Below are 22,994 nucleotides of genomic sequence, written 5' to 3'. Positions count from 1 at the left end.
GTAAAACAATAGTTTGTGACGTGTCACTAGGGATTGGTTCTCATAAGCTATCTGGTTATATAAATATTTATTTTAAAAATTTTAAGGTAGATCAAGAATAACTTTTGTCAATAACAGATAAAAAGGGAAAATATTATCAATAGTTATTTAGTCACCACTCAGGACGCAACAGCTTGCGTTAAACATAACTATTTAGTTTATATTTAATACCTATAAAAAAATATAATAACAATTTAGCCATTAAGGCTTGGCGCCCAACAACTGGACACTTGCAGTTTACGTAAAAACACACAGTTTATTATTTCTATAACACACCACTAAATATTAAGAATCGTAAAATTCTTCTTCTTAATCGTTGCACGTTTCATTGTGCGTCATACAGAAGTGATTTACTTGCGATCTATATTTTACGACAAAATAGGAGTGGTCATTATATCAAAACAAAGAATTTATGATTTTATGCCATATGCTTTTTCATTTTGTAGCTAAACGAATTTCAAAACTCAGGTTAACATAATATTTATACTCATTTAATTATCCTCTCATTTCTTCTCATATAAAAAAAACTATTTATTGGATTTCACCATCCCAATATACAAAACATTAACCTACTTATATAATTCCTTTTTTTTATGACAAAATATAAATATCACATACATAGTCAATCATATATCAATTTTAACTCTCTTCTTTTTTATGAAAAGTGTTTCGGGAACATTTTTAAAAGACAAGTTGAAAAAGTGTAAACAGATACAAAAAAAATCAAATTAATAACTTTACAGCTTCGCATAAAACCTAATATAAGGGAATTCGTCCCTTTTTCACCTCTTACTCAATACGTCAATCTAAGTTCACTTATTTCTTATTAACACTTTCAAATAAGTTTTTGTACAAAATGTTAATAATAGTTTCAATTTTCAAATTTTACATAAAAATGGTAATTTTTTTTTTAACCTTAAAGTCAGTTTCACTACAAAGACAAATCCTGAGATCATATTTTTTTTTTAAAATTAAAGTTCATTTTTAAAAAAAGATATGACAGTTTTAAGAAAAAAAATATTGAAAATTACCGATTTTTAAAATTGTAATTTTTTTAATGATTTCCTCTATTTACGGGAATGTGGGAATTTTTTTCAATTTTTGAGGGTAATGTCTTTGGCTAGATAAATTTATGGGAGGTAAGTGCCCCATTAATTTTCTCTCATTTACAAAAAAAATATAATATATAAGATTTAAGTTTAAATTATAAATATTTTCTTTTCTTATATTTTTATATATTGTCTTATAAAAATGACAATATTAAATTATACTAATTATTTATTTATGTAATTTACCAATAAATCATAAAGTTTTCATCAGGATTTGCTTAAGGAAATAAGAGTTGATTGCTTTTAGAATAATCCAACAATTCTATATAAATATTAAACTCTATTTACAAATTTGGTATCGATGCGTTTTTTAATAAATTGATTTTAATAGTGTTTAAAACTGTTTTATTTAAAAATTTAAATTCATATCATTAACTCTTAATTCATATAATTCCATCATATGACCTTTAATTATTTATTTTAGGAATTGTTATTTAATGAGGAAACCAAATTTGGTTTGTTACAATTGTTTTACGAGAATACAGAATTTCCAGAATTTATGGACTTTGGTACATTTAATGCCCTACTAAGTGTTTTTAGATTGGTACATAATTTGGATAATAGTGAAATTAAAACATTATTCATTGACGAAGTTAAAAATAGTAAGTAAAACTCTAATTATGATAATAAATTTAAATTTTATTTTTAACAAATTCTGATAAATTTAATACATTTGCAAATTTTTATTTGTATCGTTTAAGGTAATACATCATCCCACATAGCAATTTCAATATATTAATATTGTCAAAATATTCTTACAAAATACTTTTTAAAATATTTTGAATAAAATATTGTGACAATATCTCTTAAACATAATAAAAAATATATTCTATTGAAATATTTTCATAATATGCTCACAATATAATTTTTTAAATATTTGTTTATGTATATTTTGATAATATATTAAAGAGAATAAATACAGTATATTACACCGAAAATATTTCTACAATGTGCTTAAAAAATATCTTTTTAAATATTTGCTTATAAATATTATGAAAATATATTAATTAAAATAAATATAGAATATTTAACTTGAAATATTTGTTGAATATATTATCAATATAATTTTTTAAATATTATAAATATATATCTTGTTGGCCAACTGAGGTAACTTAAGAGACACAAGCCATCCTCTTTTCTCCCTTTAGTTACATCTTTGGATGATATTGGTATCTTGTTATATAATACTTATGTATTATATATACATATTCCTAAATCTTTAATAAGTAAACAGCCATTTTCTCTAATTAGTATCAATTTTAATTAACTTAATTCAATTAAGCTAAGTAAGTTAGGGACAGTAAAAAACCCTTGTTGCTATTATTTGCAGGCCTATCGAGTTAAAATTTTTTTAGTTTTATCAACGCAATTATATCTTATTATTGTCCTGTGAAACTAAAAATCCTAAAAAGTTTTTTTATTATAGTTAGAATATATTTCTATATTATCAACAATAATAGTCAGTTTCTAACTTACAAGGAGAAATCATGGTGATGGGATCGCCGATTTTCAAAAAAATTATATGAATCTAATCTAAATTGAATATAAAATTGTATTTACTTTGAATTTTTTTAAACAAGAAAAATAACCATTTGAATTACCTTAAATAGTCTTTTTTATTCTATTTCTTTCGAAGCAACCTGTGGGTCAATGGGTCACTTACGAGATTAAATCGCTAGAAGTACAGGGTTCAAATCCCGCCTAGCGATCTATTTTTTGCATTTTTTTAATATATTTATAAAACATTTTAAAAATATTGTCACAATATATTTTTTATAACATTTTAGAAATATACCTTTAAAATATTGTGAGAATGTAATATTCGCTGCCAAAGTATATTCTGAGAACATTGTGAGAATATTTCAATATATTCTGGTTATATTCTAGAAATATTTTAATATCAAAAATAAATATTCTAGGAATATTCTAGAAATATTTCATTGCTATGTGGGTAGNATATATTCTGGTTATATTCTAGAAATATTTTAATATCAAAAATAAATATTCTAGGAATATTCTAGAAATATTTCATTGCTATGTGGGATTTTGAGTTAAGATAGAGTTTAAAGTAGAAAAAACTAGAAGGAGGGACTATAGTTCCTCAAAAATGAGGGCGTTCCCGAGCAACAAACACCCAATTGCAAAATAGTGTTTTTAATTTTAAATATTATACTATAACAGAAATAAGTTGAAAACAAATATTAAAAGTAGCCAATTTAAGAAGGTATCTACACACAAAAATATGAATTGACAAATATAGAAATATAATTTATAAAATATTCAAATAACTAAATTTTGTCAAAAACCGCGGTAGGTTCTATTAATATAACAAATGTTTATATCACCATAAATTTTTTTTTCATTCACTTTGTAACCCTTAATATAATAAGTCTTTAGTTCCATATGTAGTCATGCATTAATTACATAGTTTCTTAGTTTAAATTAAATAATTAATTAATTAAACTTTTAAATAATTAAAAAATAAACAAATAGCCATAATTATATCATGGTCGGTCGTGCTTCAAGTACTTATATTACTACGGTCGTATCATAAAATTTTTTTCATTTCATAATTTAATATCTACTATAATTATTTTTAGTTTCGATGTGAACTGAGATGGTATTAATTTTACTATGATTTGGTTTTTTTCGTGTTTCTGTTGCCAATTTTTGTCAGCTCTCACAGAACTGATTTCTTTCAATGATACGTCAAAAGATTTTTTAAGATAACTTAAGTTCTTCTACCATTATTTTTTTAAAATAATTTTGAAATTTTGATCATTCAAATAAATTTCATGTATTAACGTTTTTCACTCTTCAGTGCTAAAAATTAAAGCGTCCCTTTAGCATTTTTGGATTCGACTTAAAAGGAAAATTAATGTTTTTCCAATAAATGGTTGATATTGGAGAAAACAGAACCTTAAGTTTTTATTCGAATGTAAAATATGCAATTCATGTAATAAATACATAATATACAAAAATATCGTGTTTTAGTTTTGTTTAAAATATCGTAAGTTACCAACCAATAAATTAATGAATACAAATCAGACAGATTTTGATCTCAAGTAACTATGTTTAAATATTATTGAACTAGTTACATATTCATAAAGAATATTTTTAGAATAGTTAAAACAAAAAAATACTTTGGTAGAACAACTATTAAAATTGAGGACTATTTGTTTTCAAAGGACCTCGTAGAATTCCAAAAAATTATAAAATAGATAGGACATTAACAAGTGTAATTATTTCAAAGAATAATTTTATGTTATAAAGTAACCCAATTTTATGTAACAGATACAATGTCAAATGTTGTGGTAAATAGTTATATATTTCAAGTGCTCATTATAATATCCCATCTTAATAAAACTATTTTTATATAACCATAAATGTAATGTTTGATATTTTTTAGAGAGTTATTTAAATTTCTAGGATTTCATGGAAGCTAAAACTTTATATTTGGGCCTATGGAAAAAAATGGTAGTTTCCCTATTGCATCCCGTTTTTTAATTTTATCTTTTTCAAAACGTGATTGTGTCNTAACACGCTTATATTAGTTTCACGTGTATGTTTGTATGTTGTTTGTATGTTGTAAGTTTGTAACTCCACGCGGCACGTGTTATTATGTCGCGTATGCCGTCGTCTATGACCTTGAGACTAGACCGTCGTAACGCATTCACCCCACCCCGCTCACCAGTCGGCGACTACACTATTTTTTTCTGTATAATTTTGAGTAAACGCCGCGGTGCAAAGTCCAGCAAGTGCCGCACGGCCGACGACGTACCGCCGCTAATGATACCGTAGTATTCTTCCTTTTGTCAAAATGGCAACATCAATAAACCGATCTCCACTCGCGCGCCGTCGCCATCAACGCTGCTAACCTTTTGACGCCCGAGGATCACGCCGGACATTGCGTCGTCGACGCCAACGAATGTGCCACGNTTCATATAGTTCATATCTAATATTGGTAGTGATTAATATTTAATATTGAAATACTATTATTTTAAAATAAATTACTACATATTTTGAATAAAGAAGTCAATGAATTAATATATAGAATAACAGTTTATTTAACGTATTATAAATATGTAAAAATAATTTTTTATAATCCTTTTAGTATGTAAGAACATTTTTAGTTAGTGTATTTCAGAATCGTATTTATATTCCACCCTTCTTAANTTCAGAATCGTATTTATATTCCACCCTTCTTAAAATATAATAACTTACATAATTTATATGAAATATGAAAGGAGTAAGGAAAAATTTTTTATGCACACCTTCCGATTATAAAATTCTACGCTACTTGTATTTTTTTAAAAATACATATGAAATCATATGAAAATCTGTCTTAGAGTATATCAACCTTCTTTCCGTACATTAATGTAAAAAAAAAAAATGTAAACACTTTTTTAAATTTACTTAATAAATTCAATACAAAAGAGAAAATGTTTCATAAAGAAAACATCGCGATTCGAAAATATCGATATTTGTTAACTTGACAATCGATTGATCTTCAAATGGGGCTTTTTTGGCTTTTGTTCCGTCTGTCACCTTTCATTAATCAACTTGCTTCGTTCGAGGTAACACTACACTGTAAGTACTATTATGTCTAATTTGTATATTCGCCTTTTGACAGCACTTCCCTTAACATTATTTATTAAAATAAATTATTATTTAATTCTTCATTAATTGTGATTAATATTTACATAAAATCTTATTTAATATTCTTTATAAAAGGTAAATTATTTGATCTTAGGGAAAAGGAACTTAAGCTTATTTTTTATTTCATTTTTTTTTAACGGAATATTGCAAATACTTTTCATAACATGTTTTAATTTTGGTAGAATATTTTGAGATCAATATATTTAAAAAAAATAACTAAAAATTGTTAATGATATTTGTCTATTTCAAATTTTTAAAGAATTCTCCTAGATGTTAATCAAATTGAGCTGAAGCTACTTTTCCTAGATCTAAAATTTAATTAACATTGCATAACATAATTTCTTTCTTATTTTATTATTATATTTATTAATTCAAATATTTACGTTTGTAATTTTTTTATTATCATAAATGATTTAATAGTCGTTCCGAAAAAAAGGAATTAAAATTCTTACCCTTTTTAGCAAACCCCTTTTGTTTGGTAATTTTTATGTTTATTATTTTAAAAATTCAAATAACTTAAAAATATTACCTAACAAGACTAATTATTTTTTTAGAATATGTCATTATTTTGAAATTTATAGAAATAAACTTACGTGGTTTTAGATATTGGACTATATTCCTCATAGGCACAATTGTGCATATGCTAAGAATCCTATGCAGATTTTATCATTCTTTTACAATTTTATAATGAAAAATAAAATATTTCTTTATATTATTGTAAGTAGTTCTATAAAGTCTGAGCTGGGACCCCCCCTAACCCACATTTTGTGGGTTTACCCTGTCCTAGGTGGACGGGCGGTGTAAACGGCTGTTGGTATATGGTGAAAGTCATAGTCCCCTCACCCACCCACATGATGTGGGTTTACCCTGTCCTAGGTGGACGGGCGGTGTAAACAACCGGGAGGGGGATATGGTGTACCGCATAGGGCCCCTTCCCATGAAAGAGAAAGAGTGAAGGGCTCTCTCATGACAGTAAATATCACACGTAATCTACATGAACACTTTTTAGAAATTACTTAATAAATTGTAATTAATAAGTAATTATAAGTTAAAAATGTTTAAGTGGTGAAGGAATGGGTTAGTTTACGGGGATATATGTTTTGTGATTCGCCGAGTTTATAATTGATTTTATTACATTTAATGAATATTGTCGCATAAAAGACGGATTATTACTAGAGTAAAATTAATAGTGCTGTGACAGTTAAACGTCTTAAAAATGTTTTCTTGTGACAAGTGTGAAAAAGTGCACCATCATAAGAGTCATGATGGTATACGATTTAAGTGTTATTTATGTCCATCTACTTTTTCGGACAAATGGACACTCTCGCGTCATGTTATAACAATTCACCGTGAGTATTACAATTGATTATTTAGTAAAATACTAATATGAAAAGAGAATATTTNGACAATTCATCGTGAGTATTACAATTCATTATTTAGTAAAATACTAATATGAAAAGAGAAAATATATTAGTAGAGTGTTAATATAAGTGTAATATTTTAAATCTCGTAAAGTATGGTATAGACTATAATATTGCTATTGGAAATCATGCTGATTCGAGGGCTATGTCAACGAGTGGTAAGTAAAGAAAATATATATTATTAGAAATTTATATGATAAAATAAATATATTGATTTTAGAAAATGTAAATGTTGCGGAGAGAATGCAGGCAGGCCCCAGTGTAATTAGTCCTAAACGTCGCAAACAATGTAACAGCGACAATACGATTAAATGCAAACGGGTAAAGGTGAAACGATTACAAGACATTACGACGAGCGGTTTTCATAAAACGGGTGAATCATTAAATAGTCAAATTTTATGGTTTTACAAAAAGAATATTGAAAATGTAGTCGGGTATCAATCGTTTTTGTCGGCAACAAGAGGCGATTTAGTCGAAAAATTACGCGACTGTCTTAAAGTAATGGGCTCGATAAAATTCAACTTAAAACTTGAGGCGACTTATGTGGTTCCGAATAATGAAACCAAGTACGAAAATCGGTCATTTAAAACGTCGGCAGCCGAGTTAATTAATGAGGACGATATCGATCATGCTGTGGATATTTCATTCACAAAATTATTAGAAGAACAGGAAAACTATGCTGGTAAAGGTAGTAATTTTTCGTTTTTTAATATAGACGGTATTTTACTGGGCGTTTACAAATATCAGCCTTTAGGCGGGAGTTCTTACATTGATTTGCCGCATGATATTAAAAACAGAAATGCTGTAATAAACCCGCAAAATATAGATCAACAATGTTTCAAATGGGCTATATTAGCGAAAAAAGTTACAGAGGGTAAAAGACGTATAGTAGAACAAAACTATAAGTCTATAGAAAACTGTTATAATTTCTCCGGTTTATCATTCCCAACACCGATTTCAGACATAAAAATTTTCGAAAAAAATAATCCGCATACTTCAGTCAATGTATACGGACTAAAATTGAAAGATATACATAATAAACCCGAATATTTAGTTTATCCGCTGAAAGTGTGCGCTGAAGAACGCAAAGACCATATAGATTTGTTAATTGTGTCAAACGCCGCGGGTGACAGCCATTACACTTATATTACCGATTTTGGTCGATTGGTACAATCACAAATAACAAAGAATACGGCAAAAAGGATATTTTGTAAACGGCGTTTTACGGGCTTTAATAATGTCCCTAAAAAGTATAAACTACGTGGAGTTGAGGCGCTAGAAGAACATAAAAAAATTTGTGGCGAAAACAAACCGTTTTTACCTATAATGCCTGAAGAGGACACTAAATTAAAGTTCGAGTCATGGGGCAAAACACAGGAACATCCATTTGCAATTTATGCTGATTTTGAAAGCCTGCTGGTCAAATCCAACAATCATACGAAAGGCAACACAAGTTATATACATGATCATGTTGCAATGAGCTATGGATACATAGTAAAAGCAGCCGACAGTGTACCCATAGAATTATTGCAACAGTATAATATTCAAACGACGCCCAAAATGTACAGAGGAAATAAAAGCAGTGGACCTGGGGAAGTAGCCAATCGTTTCATGGATGAAGTAACTGAAGTGGCGTTGAAAATTGAAGAGTTGCTCAAGACGAACGTTGATATTTGTATGACACATGAAGAAACTGAAGAACATATAAAGAAAACCTGCTGTGACTTGTGTAAGGGTGGTTTTACAGAGAAAAATCATAAAGTAGCAGACCATGATCATTTGACAGGTAAATCATACACATAACTGTGTTAAATGTATAATAATTAATATAAAAAGAAAATTTATGTATATATTTATATTCGTTTCAGGTAGTTTTAGAAAAACGCTATGTAACAGTTGCAATTTAAAATTAACAACGCCCAAGTTTGTTAACGTATATTTCCATAATCTTAGCTCGTACGACGGACACTTTTTAGTTAAAGCCCTTGGAAGAGATACTAGTAGAATAAGTGTAATATATTTCTTTTACAAAATTTGTTTCAAACAAATTTTCGTTGAGGTTCGTCGATACATTTCGTTTTATGGGTACTAGTTTAGCGGCTCTCGCTGAAAATTTGCGCGCCGCCGACATAAAATTATTCCAAGAAACCGCAAAAGCGTTTTCATCGGACGGTGACATTGATTTGGTGACCCGTAAAGGCGTGTACCCGTATTCATACACCTCAAGCTGGGATGTACTCGAAGAAAAACAATTGCCGTCAAAAGCCGATTTTTATAACGACCTGTCAGAAACGCATATTGATGATTCCGAATACAAACACGCACAAAACGTCTGGCAACATTTCAATTGTAAAACGCTCGGTGAGTACTCTGATCTGTACCTGAAAACTGACGTAACAATACTTGCGGATGTTTTTACGAATTTTCGCAAGTTATGTCTACTAAAATATAAATTGGAACCGGCATATTATTTTACGAGTCCCGGTCTGTCTTTTGACGCTATGTTGCTGCATACGGGCGTTTCACTAGATCTCATGAGTGATTATGAACAGCAACTTTTTATTGAGAGAGGAATACGGGGAGGAATGACAACTTCGGTGTTGAAACATGCCACAGCCAACAATGAAAAGACGCCTCATTATGATATCAAACAACAAAAATCTGAAATTATATATTTGGATGTCAATAATTTGTATGGTTGGAGTATGTCTCAACATATGCCATGTGGTGACTTTAAGTGGTTAGACGTGGACGACGAAACGAAAATTTTAAAGACTGTGGAAGAGTTACCTGCGGATTCTCCTATAGGAATGGCCCTTGAAGTGACGGTGTCGTACCCGAAAGAGTTACATGATGCCCACAACGAAATGCCGTTTCTACCTGAACGAAAATGTCCGCCTAATTCACGGGTCAAAAAACTGTTGTCTACTTTCGATCGGAAAGAAAACTACGTTATACACTATTTAAATTTAAAACAGGCTATGGCAAACGGATTAAAAGTAGAAAAGGTAATTCATAAAATTATATTTTAAAAATATAATAATAACATGTCATTAAATTACAGGTGCATAAGGTGTTACAATTTAAGCAGTCGGCCTGGCTATCAAAATATATACAACTCAACACGGAGATGAGACAGAAAGCCAAAAATGATTTTGAAAAAGACTTTTTTAAATTAATGAACAACGCTGTTTTTGGTAAGTTTTAAAATTAAATAAAAATATATATAAACATAATTTTAATGCGATTTCGTTTGTTAACAGGTAAAATGATGGAACGTGTACAATTTAGAACGCAAATGGAATTGGTCAATAATCCTAAACGAGCGGCTAAATTAATTAGAAAGCATAATTTCAAACATTGTACAACGTACAGTGAAAATTTATCAGCGTTTGTATTGGAAAAGAAAATTATCGATTTTTGTAAACCAGTATACGTAGGTTTCGCAATTTTAGAAATTAGTAAAACTCTGGTATACGATTTCCATTATAACGTAATGAAGAAATATTTCAAAGACCGTGCTCGACTGTTATACGGTGACACAGGTAGATTAATTAATATTTTTTATTGAAAAAATTTAATGATTTTATTTTTTGATTTTATTGTTTAGATTCATTAGTGTACTTTATCGTGGGTGATGACTTTTACGCGGTGGCAAAGAAAAATCCTGATCTATTGGCTAGACTTGACACTTCAGGTTTGCCGAGCAGTCACCCGTGTTATTCAAACGCAAACAAAAAGGTGCCTGGTTTATGGAGTGACGAAGCGCCGGGGAAATCTATATTGGAGTTTATTAGTCTAAGACCAAAATGTTATGGTTTTGACTTGGAGGGTAAAGAAAAAATTAAGGCGAAAGGGATACGTGGTCACGTTGTGAAAAATCATCTTACAGTCGAGGACCTGAAACGGTGTTTGTATGCTGAAGAGGAGCCTGCAGTAAGCGAAGCTCATGCAACAGCGGCTACTTATGGTACGATGGTTGTAAACAACATTCATGAGAGAGCCGTTGACCCTTATTGCCCCGTTGTAAAGTACCCGACTTATACACCATACAGAGAAAATGTGTCAATCAGATCATTTCAACACCAAATATACACCATTAAGACTATGAAAATGACATTAAACCGTTTAGATGATAAGCGGGTTATATCAGAAGACCGTATTACTACCTACGCTTACGGTCATTATAAACTAGAGTACGTATACCATAATTATGCTAATAATTATTAAATATATATTAAATAGTGTTATTTTTTAGGAATGAAGACACCATTGAAACTTATGATTTGTAGATACATCTTATAAACTAATGTAAAAATAATAAATAGATTACAAAAATTTATTAGTAAACAATATTATTATTATTATGTACAAAAATTTAATTGTTGAAATTATATTAAATAATAAAAATTAACCTTGGTTAAAATATAAATATTTATATTATTCATTTAATGAACATAGATAATCAAACAACATTATTACATAGTAATTATCGTCAATATTATCAATAGGTTTGACAAAACGTCGTATGATATTTTGCACGTCATTAAAATTTAACCAAATATTTAATCGTTTAAGGCAGTGTGCACATCTTTTAAAGTTACATAATTCAATCAAAGTGGTTTCATGTCTGAATATTTCTCTATGCGATGTGACGATTTCAATAGGACGGTCCATTAACTCCATCATTTCAGCACATTGACTAGTTGTGTTGCAAACAAAAATGTGAGTAGACACCGCTCTTCCGTCCATTACCATTCGGATGTTGACCTTTTTATAGTTGGCCCATACAAAATTTCTACTCCACCTATTCATTGAGAGTTTAACCTCATCATAGGTGTAGCAAAAAAAATTTGCACGGACCAAATCTCCCAAACGGTTGGGTTCTTCAAGCCGACCCAACAAATTTGATATTGACCTAAACAAATGACGTCTATAATACAACACGGGTACGCTACTCGCTAGTTCACGATTCAACGTTATATTATAGACGTCATTGTACAGTCGTCTAACAAATCTGTCAGAATCGTTCTGAAGCAATTCTGTTAATTCCAACTCCCATGATTGTAGCGAAAAAGCGTCTCTACATGGAGTCATTGTTGACCAACTGCATGGCAAAAGTTTGAGGTCACGATCAGAATAGATCCGTTCAGGATCTGATGATAAATCATCATCTAAAAATAAAAACAGCATTGTTAAGAAGTTTGTTTACAAAGTTAAATATTGACATACATACCATCAGAATCCTCAATACTATCTTCAATTTCTTCTTCTTCTTCTTCTTCCTCATACTCATCTTCTGCCTGCAAATATTCTTCATCCAATGGGTCATAGTAATACCCGTCATCATGGACTCGCGGTTGTATCTGACCAAATTGTTCGACGAATAGCTCCTGTTCGTCTGCTTCAGCAAAATTTTCAGCTTCAGCAACAACACACTTACAAACAAAAATTGACTTGATTTGCATGTTTGAGATGTTTCAACGTACAAGCGCAATTAATACAATTGAAAATATTAAATTTTTAGAGCGTAGTATAGGGTATTTATATGAAAAACTAACGTTAATGACTCGTCATTACTATACCTGTGTATAGTCTTATACCCTTATGCGCATAATGGTACTATTAGTCTTTACTCTATCCTTTTTTTTTTTTTTTTTTTCAACACAATAATACTGCTCAAATTAATTATACAAGAATTTTTAGGTAAATAAACAATAAACATGTTATATGTTGCTTATAAGTTTTATTTTAAAAATATTATACATTATTTAATTATAGTGAAATATAACGATATTTTAAGTACTAAGAATTATTAATATACCAATGTCTTAACATAAACATTTTATAAAAACTACATTAAGTTGAATTTAAATTCATATGAAATAAACATGATGGATAAGAACTATTTGTTGCCAGTTGTGTTATACGAGGACAGCCAATATCTTCCATGTTAATGACATTTACGTGTGGCATATACTGTTGTAATATGTCTCTTTTTTGTAACCCTTTTACAAATATGTCTGTAAATTTTAACGAGTTTAAAATTCTCGGTAGTTCTTCAATTTCTACGTCTCCGTACTGAGGTTGCATTGAATGTCTGTGCTTTTTCAACCACGCGTTAACATTTCGACTTTTTTCATCTGTTGGAGTTGCATGTTTAAATATCCAGTGTTGTGTAGCATAAGTGTCAGTATCCACTACAGATAGTTCTTTTATAAGATACTCGTTATTCGATCCCAATATACACTCAAAATCTGCTATTGCTGTGGTCATTATTTAGTTTGTTAACTAGTACGTTGAGGATACGGATCTTGTTCTAGGGCGTTTTATTTTTTGAATTAACGTACACTGGAGTCAGTATAGGCTTCGTATTTTACAAAACCTTTAATTTTATTAATCTGTTCTTCTAGCTGACTATATCGTAATTTAGAAGTTGAATCTATTGCGTTAAAATTAGTATTTAAATTTTCAATTTTAACTTCTACCCCGTGTATTTGTTCAATTATTTTCCGATAATTACTAAGTGTTTCAGTAATTTTTATAATATCTGTTTCTAATTCAGCTAATTTAGACTCTAGTATGTATATTTTTTTTATTCTTTTACTTTCTAATGATGAACCAAAAACATCCATTACTGTTAACGTTTACGAGTGAACTAAAAATATTTTATTAGTTTTGCAGATTTTATTCTGATCCAATGATTTTTTATATTTTAAAAAGTAATAACACACAGTTTAATTAAAGATAGGTAGAGGGGATATGTCACCTTAAGGTTAAATGAATATACATATTTAAATATATATTAATACTTTATTATATGGAGTAAAAAATACAATAAATAGTGCATATTATACATTTTTTACATTAATATCTTACAATAATATTAAAATTTTTTATTTTTCAAGTTCATTTTTATTCATCCACGAATCATGTTTTGAAGGAAAACCCATTCAACGAACCAATACTTTATCTCCTTTTCGCCGTACAATTTTTTCAATCAGATAATTATGCGGATACTTGGTTTTTTGTAATTCTTGTTCATAAAAACACCCTCTAATCATATTTTTTTCAAAGTCTTCGAGAAGATATGTTACTGGTATAGTGTTGCATACCTTTGCTATAGTAAATATTTCAAAAGACCAATTACTCAAATAGCCTTTTTCAAATACTGCCTTGTTAGAACTGACCCTTACATAATCACCTCTACGAAATTTAATTTTTTGTTTCGTTTTATGTACAGTACTGTGTATAACCACTGCCGAAGGATTGTTATCGGCATACGTAGGAGTCATTTTTATTGTTCTATGCACGCTGTTGTTGTACTCGTGCATAACTTTGTTTAATATAGATATCCAATTGTGTGATCCTTGAGCGGTAAACTCTCTATATAATTTGGTCTTGATGGTTCGAATTAATCGCTCACAAATTGACGCTTTTAATGTGCTATACGTCGAGTAATGATTTATGTTGTATTTTTTCATAAGAGTTGAAAATTTTGAGTTATAGAATTCTTTACCCAAATCGCTCTGTACGTGAACGATATTACGTTTTGCAAGTATAGGTTCTATTGCTTTCACTATATCAGCTCCTCTTTTTGATTTTAGAGGTACTGCCCATGAATATTTTGTAAAACAATCAATTATGAACAAAATATATTTATAGCCTTTATTCTGTCTATGATATGGTATAAATTCAGCTAAATCGATCTGAAATAAATCGTCACGGCTTTTAAGTACAACACTACGTCTATCGTAATGTATTCGTCTAGGTCTATGTAGTTCTTCCGCAATTTGTCTTTTAAACATTTGGTATTTTTTTAATTATGCCCGCCTCGTATAATTCTTCATAAATTGATATAATTTCATTACCATGTGCATTATTGCCTGCTGCCTGCGAAGCCAATAGTAATCTAAGACGGTCGCAGAGCTCGTCTGCGTTATTCCAATATTTATAGTTATTCGATGTATTCAATGACAACTCAAGACCTCTGCCCTCGACAAACAATTTACTTATAACTTCTTTATACTTGTAGCCATTTGTTTTCTTAATTTTTAATTTATTCGTTGTTAAGTGCGCAGAAGTATGAACTAGAATGTCTCTATAGACATCCAAGTCATTTTTACCGTATGCGTTAGGCCGTTTTGAAAATATTAACTGTATTAGACCGGGGGTTAATTGATATTTATTATTTTCTATGATCAGCTGAGCTGTTTTATAATTAAACTGAACAATTTTATCACCAAATTTCATTATATCCCCGTGTTTTTTCGGTGCATACGCTTTGTCCCCGTCATGATAAACTAGCCATGCCTCAACCGAGTCCATCATAGAAAATATTTGGTTTTCAGAATATCCACTAGAATTAGTGTCTTCAACATTATAGCTTTGATTATGCAGCTCAGTTACTATAGAATTATTTTCATCGTTTTTATAATTGTTACCATCATGGTTTTGTTCATATTTTAAATACTCGTTATTATTATCAAATTTATTAGTAAAATTTGAAATATGCGATGTTTTCTCTTTTTGAAGTGTTGTTAACTCGTTTAAAGGTTCAATAATGGGTTTTAATGTACGTTTCATGTAAACTTCATTAGTAACATCATCGTTTTGCAATGATTGGAATTTTCGTTTAATATTTTGCTTGGCCTCGGCTAATTGTCTCAATATTTCGTTATTAGATTCTCCGGCCATTGTTAATCGATTACTGACAAAAATCCCGTTATTACATGACATTATATTATTGCGAAAGTATCGAAACATTTACGATACCTGCCTTCATTTCGAGGATGATCTTTACTAATTACTACAAAACTAAATTTACTATCGTTCCAACATGAATGACAAAATTCACGAAACTGGTTAAGTGTCATGTCCCCTGAACAATTATTAAAATATATATGCCGTATATTGGTTTCGTCTTGTTTGAATAGAATAAGCATATTAGCGTTATCCCGTATCAATTGTTTACCTACATAACTAAACGATTGTGTTAAATAAAATATGTCAATGTTATTATGTCTGCCTCGAGTAAAATAGGTTCTTATAATTTCTTGAGATTCGGTTATTACGTCGTCGAATATAAAAACTGAATTTGGCAATGCGTCCTCAGGGCTAATTACAGTGTCGTTTTCATGAAACATGAATATTTGCATTCCTGGTATACTTTCTATATTATCCTTAAGCATTTGATATTTTGGCTGGTCTAGAGTTTTTGAATATATGTAAATATTTTTGAATTTTACACAGTTTTCAGCGACTAGTAAAGAAAATAAAACATTAGTTTTACCACAGCCCGACGGTCCCGCAATAATCGCTCTAATAGAGTTTGGAAATAAAGTGCCGTGTCGGGGAGGTTTATTGTCATTATTTTCAGTATCTGCGTTTATCACGGGGAGTTTAACACTTTGCTGTATAAACTTCATGTTTTCCACTATAAATAGTTTATCAGGACAGTAAACTGATCAAATGATGTCACGTCACGGTCGCAACAAGTCTAAAAGTGGTGTCGGTCTATTCAATACGCTCTTAAATAAATTACCTATAGAATTACACCTTAAAGGTTATAATTACTGTGGTCCCGGCACCCGGTTAAAAGAACGTTTAGCAAGGGGCGACGTGGGGGTAAACAAACTCGACGAACTCTGCAAATATCACGACATTTTTTACGATAAACATCATTCGACTGCAGAAAGACATAAAGCAGACGAAGTATTAGAACACGGCGCTTGGGACATTGTTAAATCAAAGGACTCTGGATTTAAAGAACGGGCTGCAGCATACCTAGTTACCAACGCCATGAAAGCAAAACGTAAAATCGGAATGGGTTGTGGTTTTAAAACTATAGTTTCTGAAGCGAAAAAGGCTATTAAGAAACATAAAAAGACAGCCGGCAAAGATATTACAAAATTAATAAAAATTGCGTTGACCGCTGCACGCAAAAAAACTCGTCGTGGTAGCATTTCCCCCACACCACGTGTAATACCAGTGCCGAAATCCGGTGGAGCGCTTCCTCTTATTCCTATTTTTGCCGCTTTATCAGCGTTAGGATCTCTAACTGGCGGGGCGGGTAGTATTATACGTTCAATCATGGACGCGAGAGAAGCAAGCGATAAAAAATCTACAGTAAAACTCGGCAAAGGTTTATACCTTAAACCTTATAAGAACGGTGCCGGTTTATTTTTATCACCGCCCAAGACAAAAAACTAATATCGAATCTGCCAAAGACTGCTCTATATGACTATCAAATTATAAAATATGCAAATTTATTGAAAATACCTCATTTTAGAGGGGTCTTTAGCAGAGACACATTGCCGGTACGTCCTTTAAAAAACGAGAGTGCAGTTATTAATTTAAGCAAACAAAACGAGCCAGGTACTCATTGGACGTGCTATAGAAAAAATAACAATACAGTACATTATTTCGATAGTTACGGTGATTTGGCTCCACCGCTAGAGTTGCAGAAATATTTTAACGGGTGTACCGTAAATTACAACTATTTACGGTACCAGGCTGATAGATCGGTAAACTGCGGTCATTTATGCCTAAAATTTCTAAGTCGAAAATTATGAAATCGGCTACAATAATGTTGAGCGGTAATTCGTCACAATTGAGTTGTAGTTTTTACCCACCTTTGGAATTTGAAGAGGGTGCCGAAATTTGTCTTTTAAGTTTGTATACTAATAACTCAATACCTAATATTACAACTGACTGTAATAAAATCGGAGTTCAAGACTCTGAGGGTGTAACAACACAAATTACAATACCGACGGGATCATACGAATTGGCGCAGTTAGAAGCCGTAATAAAAAAACTGTTGGAACCATACGTTCAATCGTTTTCTTTAGAACCTGACGAAGTTACATTGAAAAGTGCTCAGACGTGTAGTAACGCCATTGATTTTACGGTAACCGACAATATCGCGCGGTTATTAGGTTTTAATGAACAAGTTTATGCACCGAATATACGTCATGTTTCAACAAACATTGTTGATATTTTACAAGTTAATACTATATATGTCGAGTGTAATATAGCGACCGGTTCATATGATAATGGACAATCAAGCAAAGCGATCCATGCATTTTTTCCTTCTGTCCCAGCAGGATACAAAATTATAGAAGTACCTAAATCGTTAGTTTATTATCCGCTAAACACAACCACCGTATACAACGCTGAAGTTACATTACGGTCTCAATCTGGTAAAATAGTTGATTTGAGAGGGGAAACTTTAACTCTCCGCCTTCACATTCGTACATAGAACCATGGCTCTTAAGTTTAATAATAATATATATTCAAGTGTTCGTCGGCCAATACGTAGTTCACAGTCATCCAGAACAGAGACAACATCATATTTACCTAAAAAGAAATCCGCGAGAAAATCGCCGCTAAAAGAAAAAACGAATAAGTCTATTAGCAAACGTAATTTATCGTTTTTAAAATCGTTAAACGTTCTTTGAAATTATGGACGATTTATGTTTAGATGTGACGGAAAGTTATGTCGATCAGTGTAAAATAATTAGTCAACAGGTACAATCATTTTTGCCGTATAGCTCCACTGCGCTAGGTAAAAATGATGAAATACGATTTGAAATTCGCAACATGGACAGTTACACTTTACCAAGTGCCAGTTATTTGTACTTGGAAGGTGAAGTGAAAAAACCTGATGGTATGAAGTCCAGTCCTAGATTTATTAACAACGGACTCGCATATTTATTTTCTGAAATACGTTATGAAATAAACGGTACTCAAATACAAAAAGTACGCAACCCGGGCATTACATCTACTTTGAAAGGCTATTGCTCATACAGCCCCGCTGATATTAACGAACTACACACTGCGGCATGGGACATTACTACTGAAGACAATAAAGACTTTTTCGACTGTACATATTTTTCTGGGATTATACCGCTATCGCATATACTAGGGTTTGCCGAAGATTATAAAAAAATACTCTTAAACTGTACCCAATCATTAATATGTACGAGGAGTTCATCAGACATAAACGTAATCAAATTATTCAATGTGAACGAGTCCTCTGAAAAACTTAAATGCAGCACGGGAACTTCTGATGATAATGAGGTTGTCAAGCTATTAGATACGAGTACCACAGTAAAAGAAAAACTGTCTACAGTATCAATTAAACTAACAAAAGTTGTATGGAATATGCCAATCGTCAAAGTGACCGAAAAGGAACAATTAAAATTACTTAGAGTTTTAGATAGTAAAAAGCCTATACATTGCGCCCATAGAAATTGGGAACTGTGTGAATATCCGTTTGTACCACAAAACAAATCGTTTTCGTGGACCGTTAAAACATGTAATAATTTTCAAAAGCCCCGTTATGTTATAGTAGGGTTTCAAACAGACCGTAAAAATAGTGAAAGTAAATCAATGTCTGAATTCGATCACTGTAATTTAACAAATCTTAAAGTTCATTTAAATTCAGAAGTTTACCCGTACATCGATTTAAGATGTAATTTTGACTGTAAGCTATTTAGTATTTTATTTTCCTACTATGTTAATTTTCAAAAGAGTTATTATGATAGACCTTGGTGTTCGCCTTTAGTAAATAAAAAACAATTTCTTAATTTAATACCTATTGCTGTAATCGACATGTCAAAGCAGAACGATACAATTACAGTCTCGTCTTTTGACCTACGTATTGAAATTGAAGCATCAGCCGCGTTCCCTGGTAATACAACTGCATATGCTCTAGTAATTTCAGACAATGTATTTACATATACACCTTTTGACGGAACTGTCCGTATATTTTAACATTTTTTACACGTTTATGTAAACATTTATTATTAACCTTGTAATTATTATTATTATTATGAAATAAAATTTATTTAATATATTATATACAAATAACAACAATTTGTTTTTCATTTTAGATTATAAGTTTATTATAAGAAACTAGTATAATATATAAAGTTATTGTTTATAAATTATTAATATAAGTTAATTTTTCTGACGTGATTGGGTTTCGGCCATTGTGAAGCCCATGGACTATAACTATTTTCTTGGGTAAACACTGCTGTATCGAAAAATGCCGGACCGTCATTTTCGTCATACATTTCTTCTTTTTCCTAAAACAAATTATAAATTTAANCTTCTTCTTTTTCCTAAAACATAATTATATATTTAATAACAATAAAGGTTATTACAATCTATGTTCATTAAACTCACATTAATTTGAAGCGTGCCCTCGGACCATGACTTGACCCATCGATCAACTATTACATTGTATGCTAAATTTTTCAGCTCGCTTATGTAATTACTGTCACCTATTTCTATGTCGTTCAAACTTCTTATAAAATTAACCATTTCATCATTTGGTGATTGTAGAGTTCTAAGTCCTGGCCATTTACCATCGGCGTATTGTATAATGCGGTCTATTTGACGGCTTAATAGTAAACGTGTTTTTAATTTTCTTGTTATACCATTATTAATAGTACACTCCATTTGTTTAAGTATCTGAATGTTTTCTTTATTTAATAAAACACGGCATCCTTCGGTCGTCGCGGATTCTAATACTAAATGTACTGAATCACGATATAATGTTTTAGATAATTTGAAACATTCATTTCGGCATAAAATATTGTTTTCGTTTCTAACCGGAGATGATTGTAAAAATATATTTATTTCATTCATCATGCCGTAAATAGTATTCAAAAATTCTGTTGACATGCTAATATATCGTGAAGGAGTAATAATATATACCGTAATATTGAAGTCCTCCTTTGGATTCAGTCCTAGTTGTAAAAATTTTCTATCGCCGAACGAAATTGTATAACTGCTTGAATCGATCATTTCAGCTGGCGGTGTCGGTGCAACATAAACATAACGTTGTTTTCTTACAGGTTCGGCATCCATATTGTTCATAGAGTAGAGTCTTCTTTTTAGAGCTGATGGTTCTTGATGACACTGTGACTTTATCAACGATTTCATGCTCATTTATGCGGAAAAAACACATATTTTCATAGGGGGGTCAGCAAATCACAGATCACATATCCCCGTAAACTAACCCATTCCTTCACCACTTAAACATTTTTAACTTATAATTACTTATTAATTACAATTTATTAAGTAATTTCTAAAAATTATTCATTTTTTCATTGCCCCTCTTCTTATGTACCCCCCATACTTGTGATATCTACTGTCATGAGAGAGTCCTCTACTCTTAACCTTTCATAGGAAGGGGGCCCTATGCCGTTCATCATATCCCCCCGGCCGTTTACACCGCCCGTCCACCTAGGACAGGGTAAACCCACATCATGTGAGTGGGTGAGGGGACTATGCCTTTCACCATATCCCCCTCCCGGTTGTTTACACCGCCCGTCCACCTAGGACAGGGTAAACCCACATCATGTGGGTGGGTGAGGGGACTATGACTTTCACCATATACCAACAGCCGTTTACACCGCCCGTCCACCTAGGACAGGGTAAACCCACAAATGTGGGTTAGGGGGGGTCCCAGCTCAGACTTTATAGAACTACTATTGTATAAATAATTAATATTTTAAAAATTGTGAGTATGCAATGTCATCGGTGTAGTATATACATGTCACTTTAAATTTGGTAAAATATTTTGGTTTCAACAATTATAGTTAAAATACCATAGTGGTAAGAAAAAAATGTACGTATTTATACTCAATTACTTGCAGAATAATAATAATTTAAACATTTTTTTTTTTATTATCTTTAGTTACACATTATTCTTGAATTTTTAACTATGTAATACTTTTTAAGTTCATCCCTTATGCCTTGGAGGGGGGTCAACTTTGTTTTTTTAAATGGTAACACATATTTTTAATTTAATAAAATGTTTGAGTTTTTAATTTAATAGTAAATGGAATTTGAATTTTTAATATAACTTAATTCGTTTATTAGATATAATCATTTAAAGTTTCTAATTTTTGAGTTAATATAAAGGTATAATACACAAGGGATTACAAATACAGGTAGCTAGTTGATTTTTTATGACATCGATATTAGTAGGTACACGCATTNATCGATATTAGCAGGTACACAGCATTGTTATTATCAATGATAGTAAGGTACATAGTTGTGAGTTTATAAATACACTAACTGACAATATAAAAAGTATATCTATTGATAGTTATAATTGATAATAATAATCCGTGACTGTGACAGCAATGTCATAAAAAACCAATTAGCTACCTATATTTGTAATACTTGTGTATTATACCTGTATATTAAATCAATAATTTGAAACTTTAAATGATTATATCTAATAAACGAATTAAGTTATATTAAAAATTCAAATGCCATTTACTATTAAATTAAAAACTCAAACATTTTATTAAATTAAAAATATGTGTTACCATTTAAAAAAACAAAGTTGACCCCCTTACAAGGCATAAGGGATGAACTTAAAAAGTATTACATAGTTAAAAATTCAAGAATAATGTGTAACTAAAGATAATAAAAAAAAAAATGTTTAAATTATTATTATTCTTCAAGTAATTGAGTGGGTTATGATAAAAAAATCACACTGTATAATTGTTATACATAATTGTACATTTATAAATAGATAAAAAGAAGGTTGAGTATACCATTTCACACAGAGCGAGAAAAAATATTTTTTACCTTTGGAACTTTCGCACCCGTAGTTTAAAACACTATTTGCTTCTATGATATTCCAATAGGATATAATAATCATCTCCTTGGCTTCTTTTCCAACTTTTTGGGGTTAGCTCTATCTTACGATTTGACATAATTTTTACATCGGATGTCGACC

The 22,994-nt window shown here is 30.7% G+C and overlaps 6 protein-coding genes across 6 annotated transcripts; 4 read left to right on the top strand and 2 right to left on the bottom strand.

Annotated features, from left to right (window-relative positions):
• The first annotated feature begins 7,243 nt into the window (after positions 1–7,243).
• Positions 7,244–9,320, top strand: LOC126909004 (uncharacterized). The gene is made up of 4 exons (XM_050691363.1): positions 7,244–7,386; positions 7,449–9,014; positions 9,097–9,239; positions 9,288–9,320. The coding sequence occupies exons 1-4, from the start codon at positions 7,374–7,376 to the stop codon at positions 9,318–9,320; spliced, it is 1,755 nt and encodes a 584-aa protein (XP_050547320.1). The 5' UTR covers positions 7,244–7,373.
• Positions 9,321–9,549: 229 nt separating this feature from the next.
• Positions 9,550–11,596, top strand: LOC126908998 (uncharacterized). Its single transcript, XM_050691356.1, has 5 exons — positions 9,550–10,236; positions 10,293–10,425; positions 10,492–10,773; positions 10,839–11,424; positions 11,487–11,596. Exons 1-5 carry the CDS (start codon positions 9,730–9,732, stop codon positions 11,518–11,520), a joined length of 1,542 nt encoding a protein of 513 aa, XP_050547313.1. The 5' UTR covers positions 9,550–9,729; the 3' UTR covers positions 11,521–11,596.
• A 72-nt stretch (positions 11,597–11,668) lies between these two features.
• On the bottom strand, positions 11,669–12,979 carry LOC126909003 (uncharacterized). Its single transcript, XM_050691362.1, has 2 exons — positions 12,465–12,979; positions 11,669–12,402 (listed from the first exon to the last, which is right to left on the bottom strand). The coding sequence occupies exons 1-2, from the start codon at positions 12,694–12,696 to the stop codon at positions 11,669–11,671; spliced, it is 966 nt and encodes a 321-aa protein (XP_050547319.1). The 5' UTR covers positions 12,697–12,979.
• A 3,720-nt stretch (positions 12,980–16,699) lies between these two features.
• On the top strand, positions 16,700–17,440 carry LOC126909002 (uncharacterized). Its single transcript, XM_050691361.1, has one exon. The coding sequence runs from the start codon at positions 16,700–16,702 to the stop codon at positions 17,438–17,440; it is 741 nt and encodes a 246-aa protein (XP_050547318.1).
• A 1,251-nt stretch (positions 17,441–18,691) lies between these two features.
• LOC126909001 (uncharacterized) lies at positions 18,692–20,005 on the top strand. The gene has a single exon (XM_050691360.1). The coding sequence runs from the start codon at positions 18,692–18,694 to the stop codon at positions 20,003–20,005; it is 1,314 nt and encodes a 437-aa protein (XP_050547317.1).
• A 121-nt stretch (positions 20,006–20,126) lies between these two features.
• On the bottom strand, positions 20,127–22,093 carry LOC126908999 (uncharacterized). Its single transcript, XM_050691358.1, has 2 exons — positions 20,420–22,093; positions 20,127–20,319 (listed from the first exon to the last, which is right to left on the bottom strand). Exons 1-2 carry the CDS (start codon positions 21,185–21,187, stop codon positions 20,182–20,184), a joined length of 906 nt encoding a protein of 301 aa, XP_050547315.1. The 5' UTR covers positions 21,188–22,093; the 3' UTR covers positions 20,127–20,181.
• Between the last annotated feature and the right edge of the window lie 901 nt (positions 22,094–22,994).

Source organism: Daktulosphaira vitifoliae, unplaced genomic scaffold (assembly GCF_025091365.1).
Source record: "Daktulosphaira vitifoliae isolate Bord-2020 unplaced genomic scaffold, ASM2509136v1 Scaffold_72, whole genome shotgun sequence".
NCBI lineage: Eukaryota > Metazoa > Arthropoda > Insecta > Hemiptera > Phylloxeridae > Daktulosphaira > Daktulosphaira vitifoliae.
The sequence above is the reverse complement of the archived record's forward strand: the minus strand, read 5'-3'. Positions and strand labels throughout refer to the sequence as shown.

Bases quoted from the DNA above. Each gene is read 5' to 3' on its own strand.
- LOC126909004 (XM_050691363.1), top strand. The intron at 9,015-9,096 runs GTAAATCATACA...TATTCGTTTCAG, and splicing joins AGACCATGATCATTTGACAG to GTAGTTTTAGAAAAACGCTA. The intron at 9,240-9,287 runs GTAATATATTTC...ATTTTCGTTGAG, and splicing joins GAGATACTAGTAGAATAAGT to GTTCGTCGATACATTTCGTT.
- LOC126908998 (XM_050691356.1), top strand. From the start codon at position 9,730: ATGTTGCTGCATACGGGCGTTTCACTAGATCTCATGAGTGATTATGAA. The intron at 10,237-10,292 runs GTAATTCATAAA...ATTAAATTACAG, and splicing joins ACGGATTAAAAGTAGAAAAG to GTGCATAAGGTGTTACAATT. The intron at 10,774-10,838 runs GTAGATTAATTA...TTTATTGTTTAG, and splicing joins ACTGTTATACGGTGACACAG to ATTCATTAGTGTACTTTATC.
- LOC126909003 (XM_050691362.1), bottom strand. From the start codon at position 12,696: ATGCAAATCAAGTCAATTTTTGTTTGTAAGTGTGTTGTTGCTGAAGCT. The intron at 12,403-12,464 runs GTATGTATGTCA...TTTTATTTTTAG, and splicing joins TAGTATTGAGGATTCTGATG to ATGATGATTTATCATCAGAT.
- LOC126909002 (XM_050691361.1), top strand. From the start codon at position 16,700: ATGATGTCACGTCACGGTCGCAACAAGTCTAAAAGTGGTGTCGGTCTA.
- LOC126909001 (XM_050691360.1), top strand. From the start codon at position 18,692: ATGGACGATTTATGTTTAGATGTGACGGAAAGTTATGTCGATCAGTGT.
- LOC126908999 (XM_050691358.1), bottom strand. From the start codon at position 21,187: ATGAGCATGAAATCGTTGATAAAGTCACAGTGTCATCAAGAACCATCA. The intron at 20,320-20,419 runs GTGAGTTTAATG...AATTTGTTTTAG, and splicing joins AGGGCACGCTTCAAATTAAT to GAAAAAGAAGAAATGTATGA.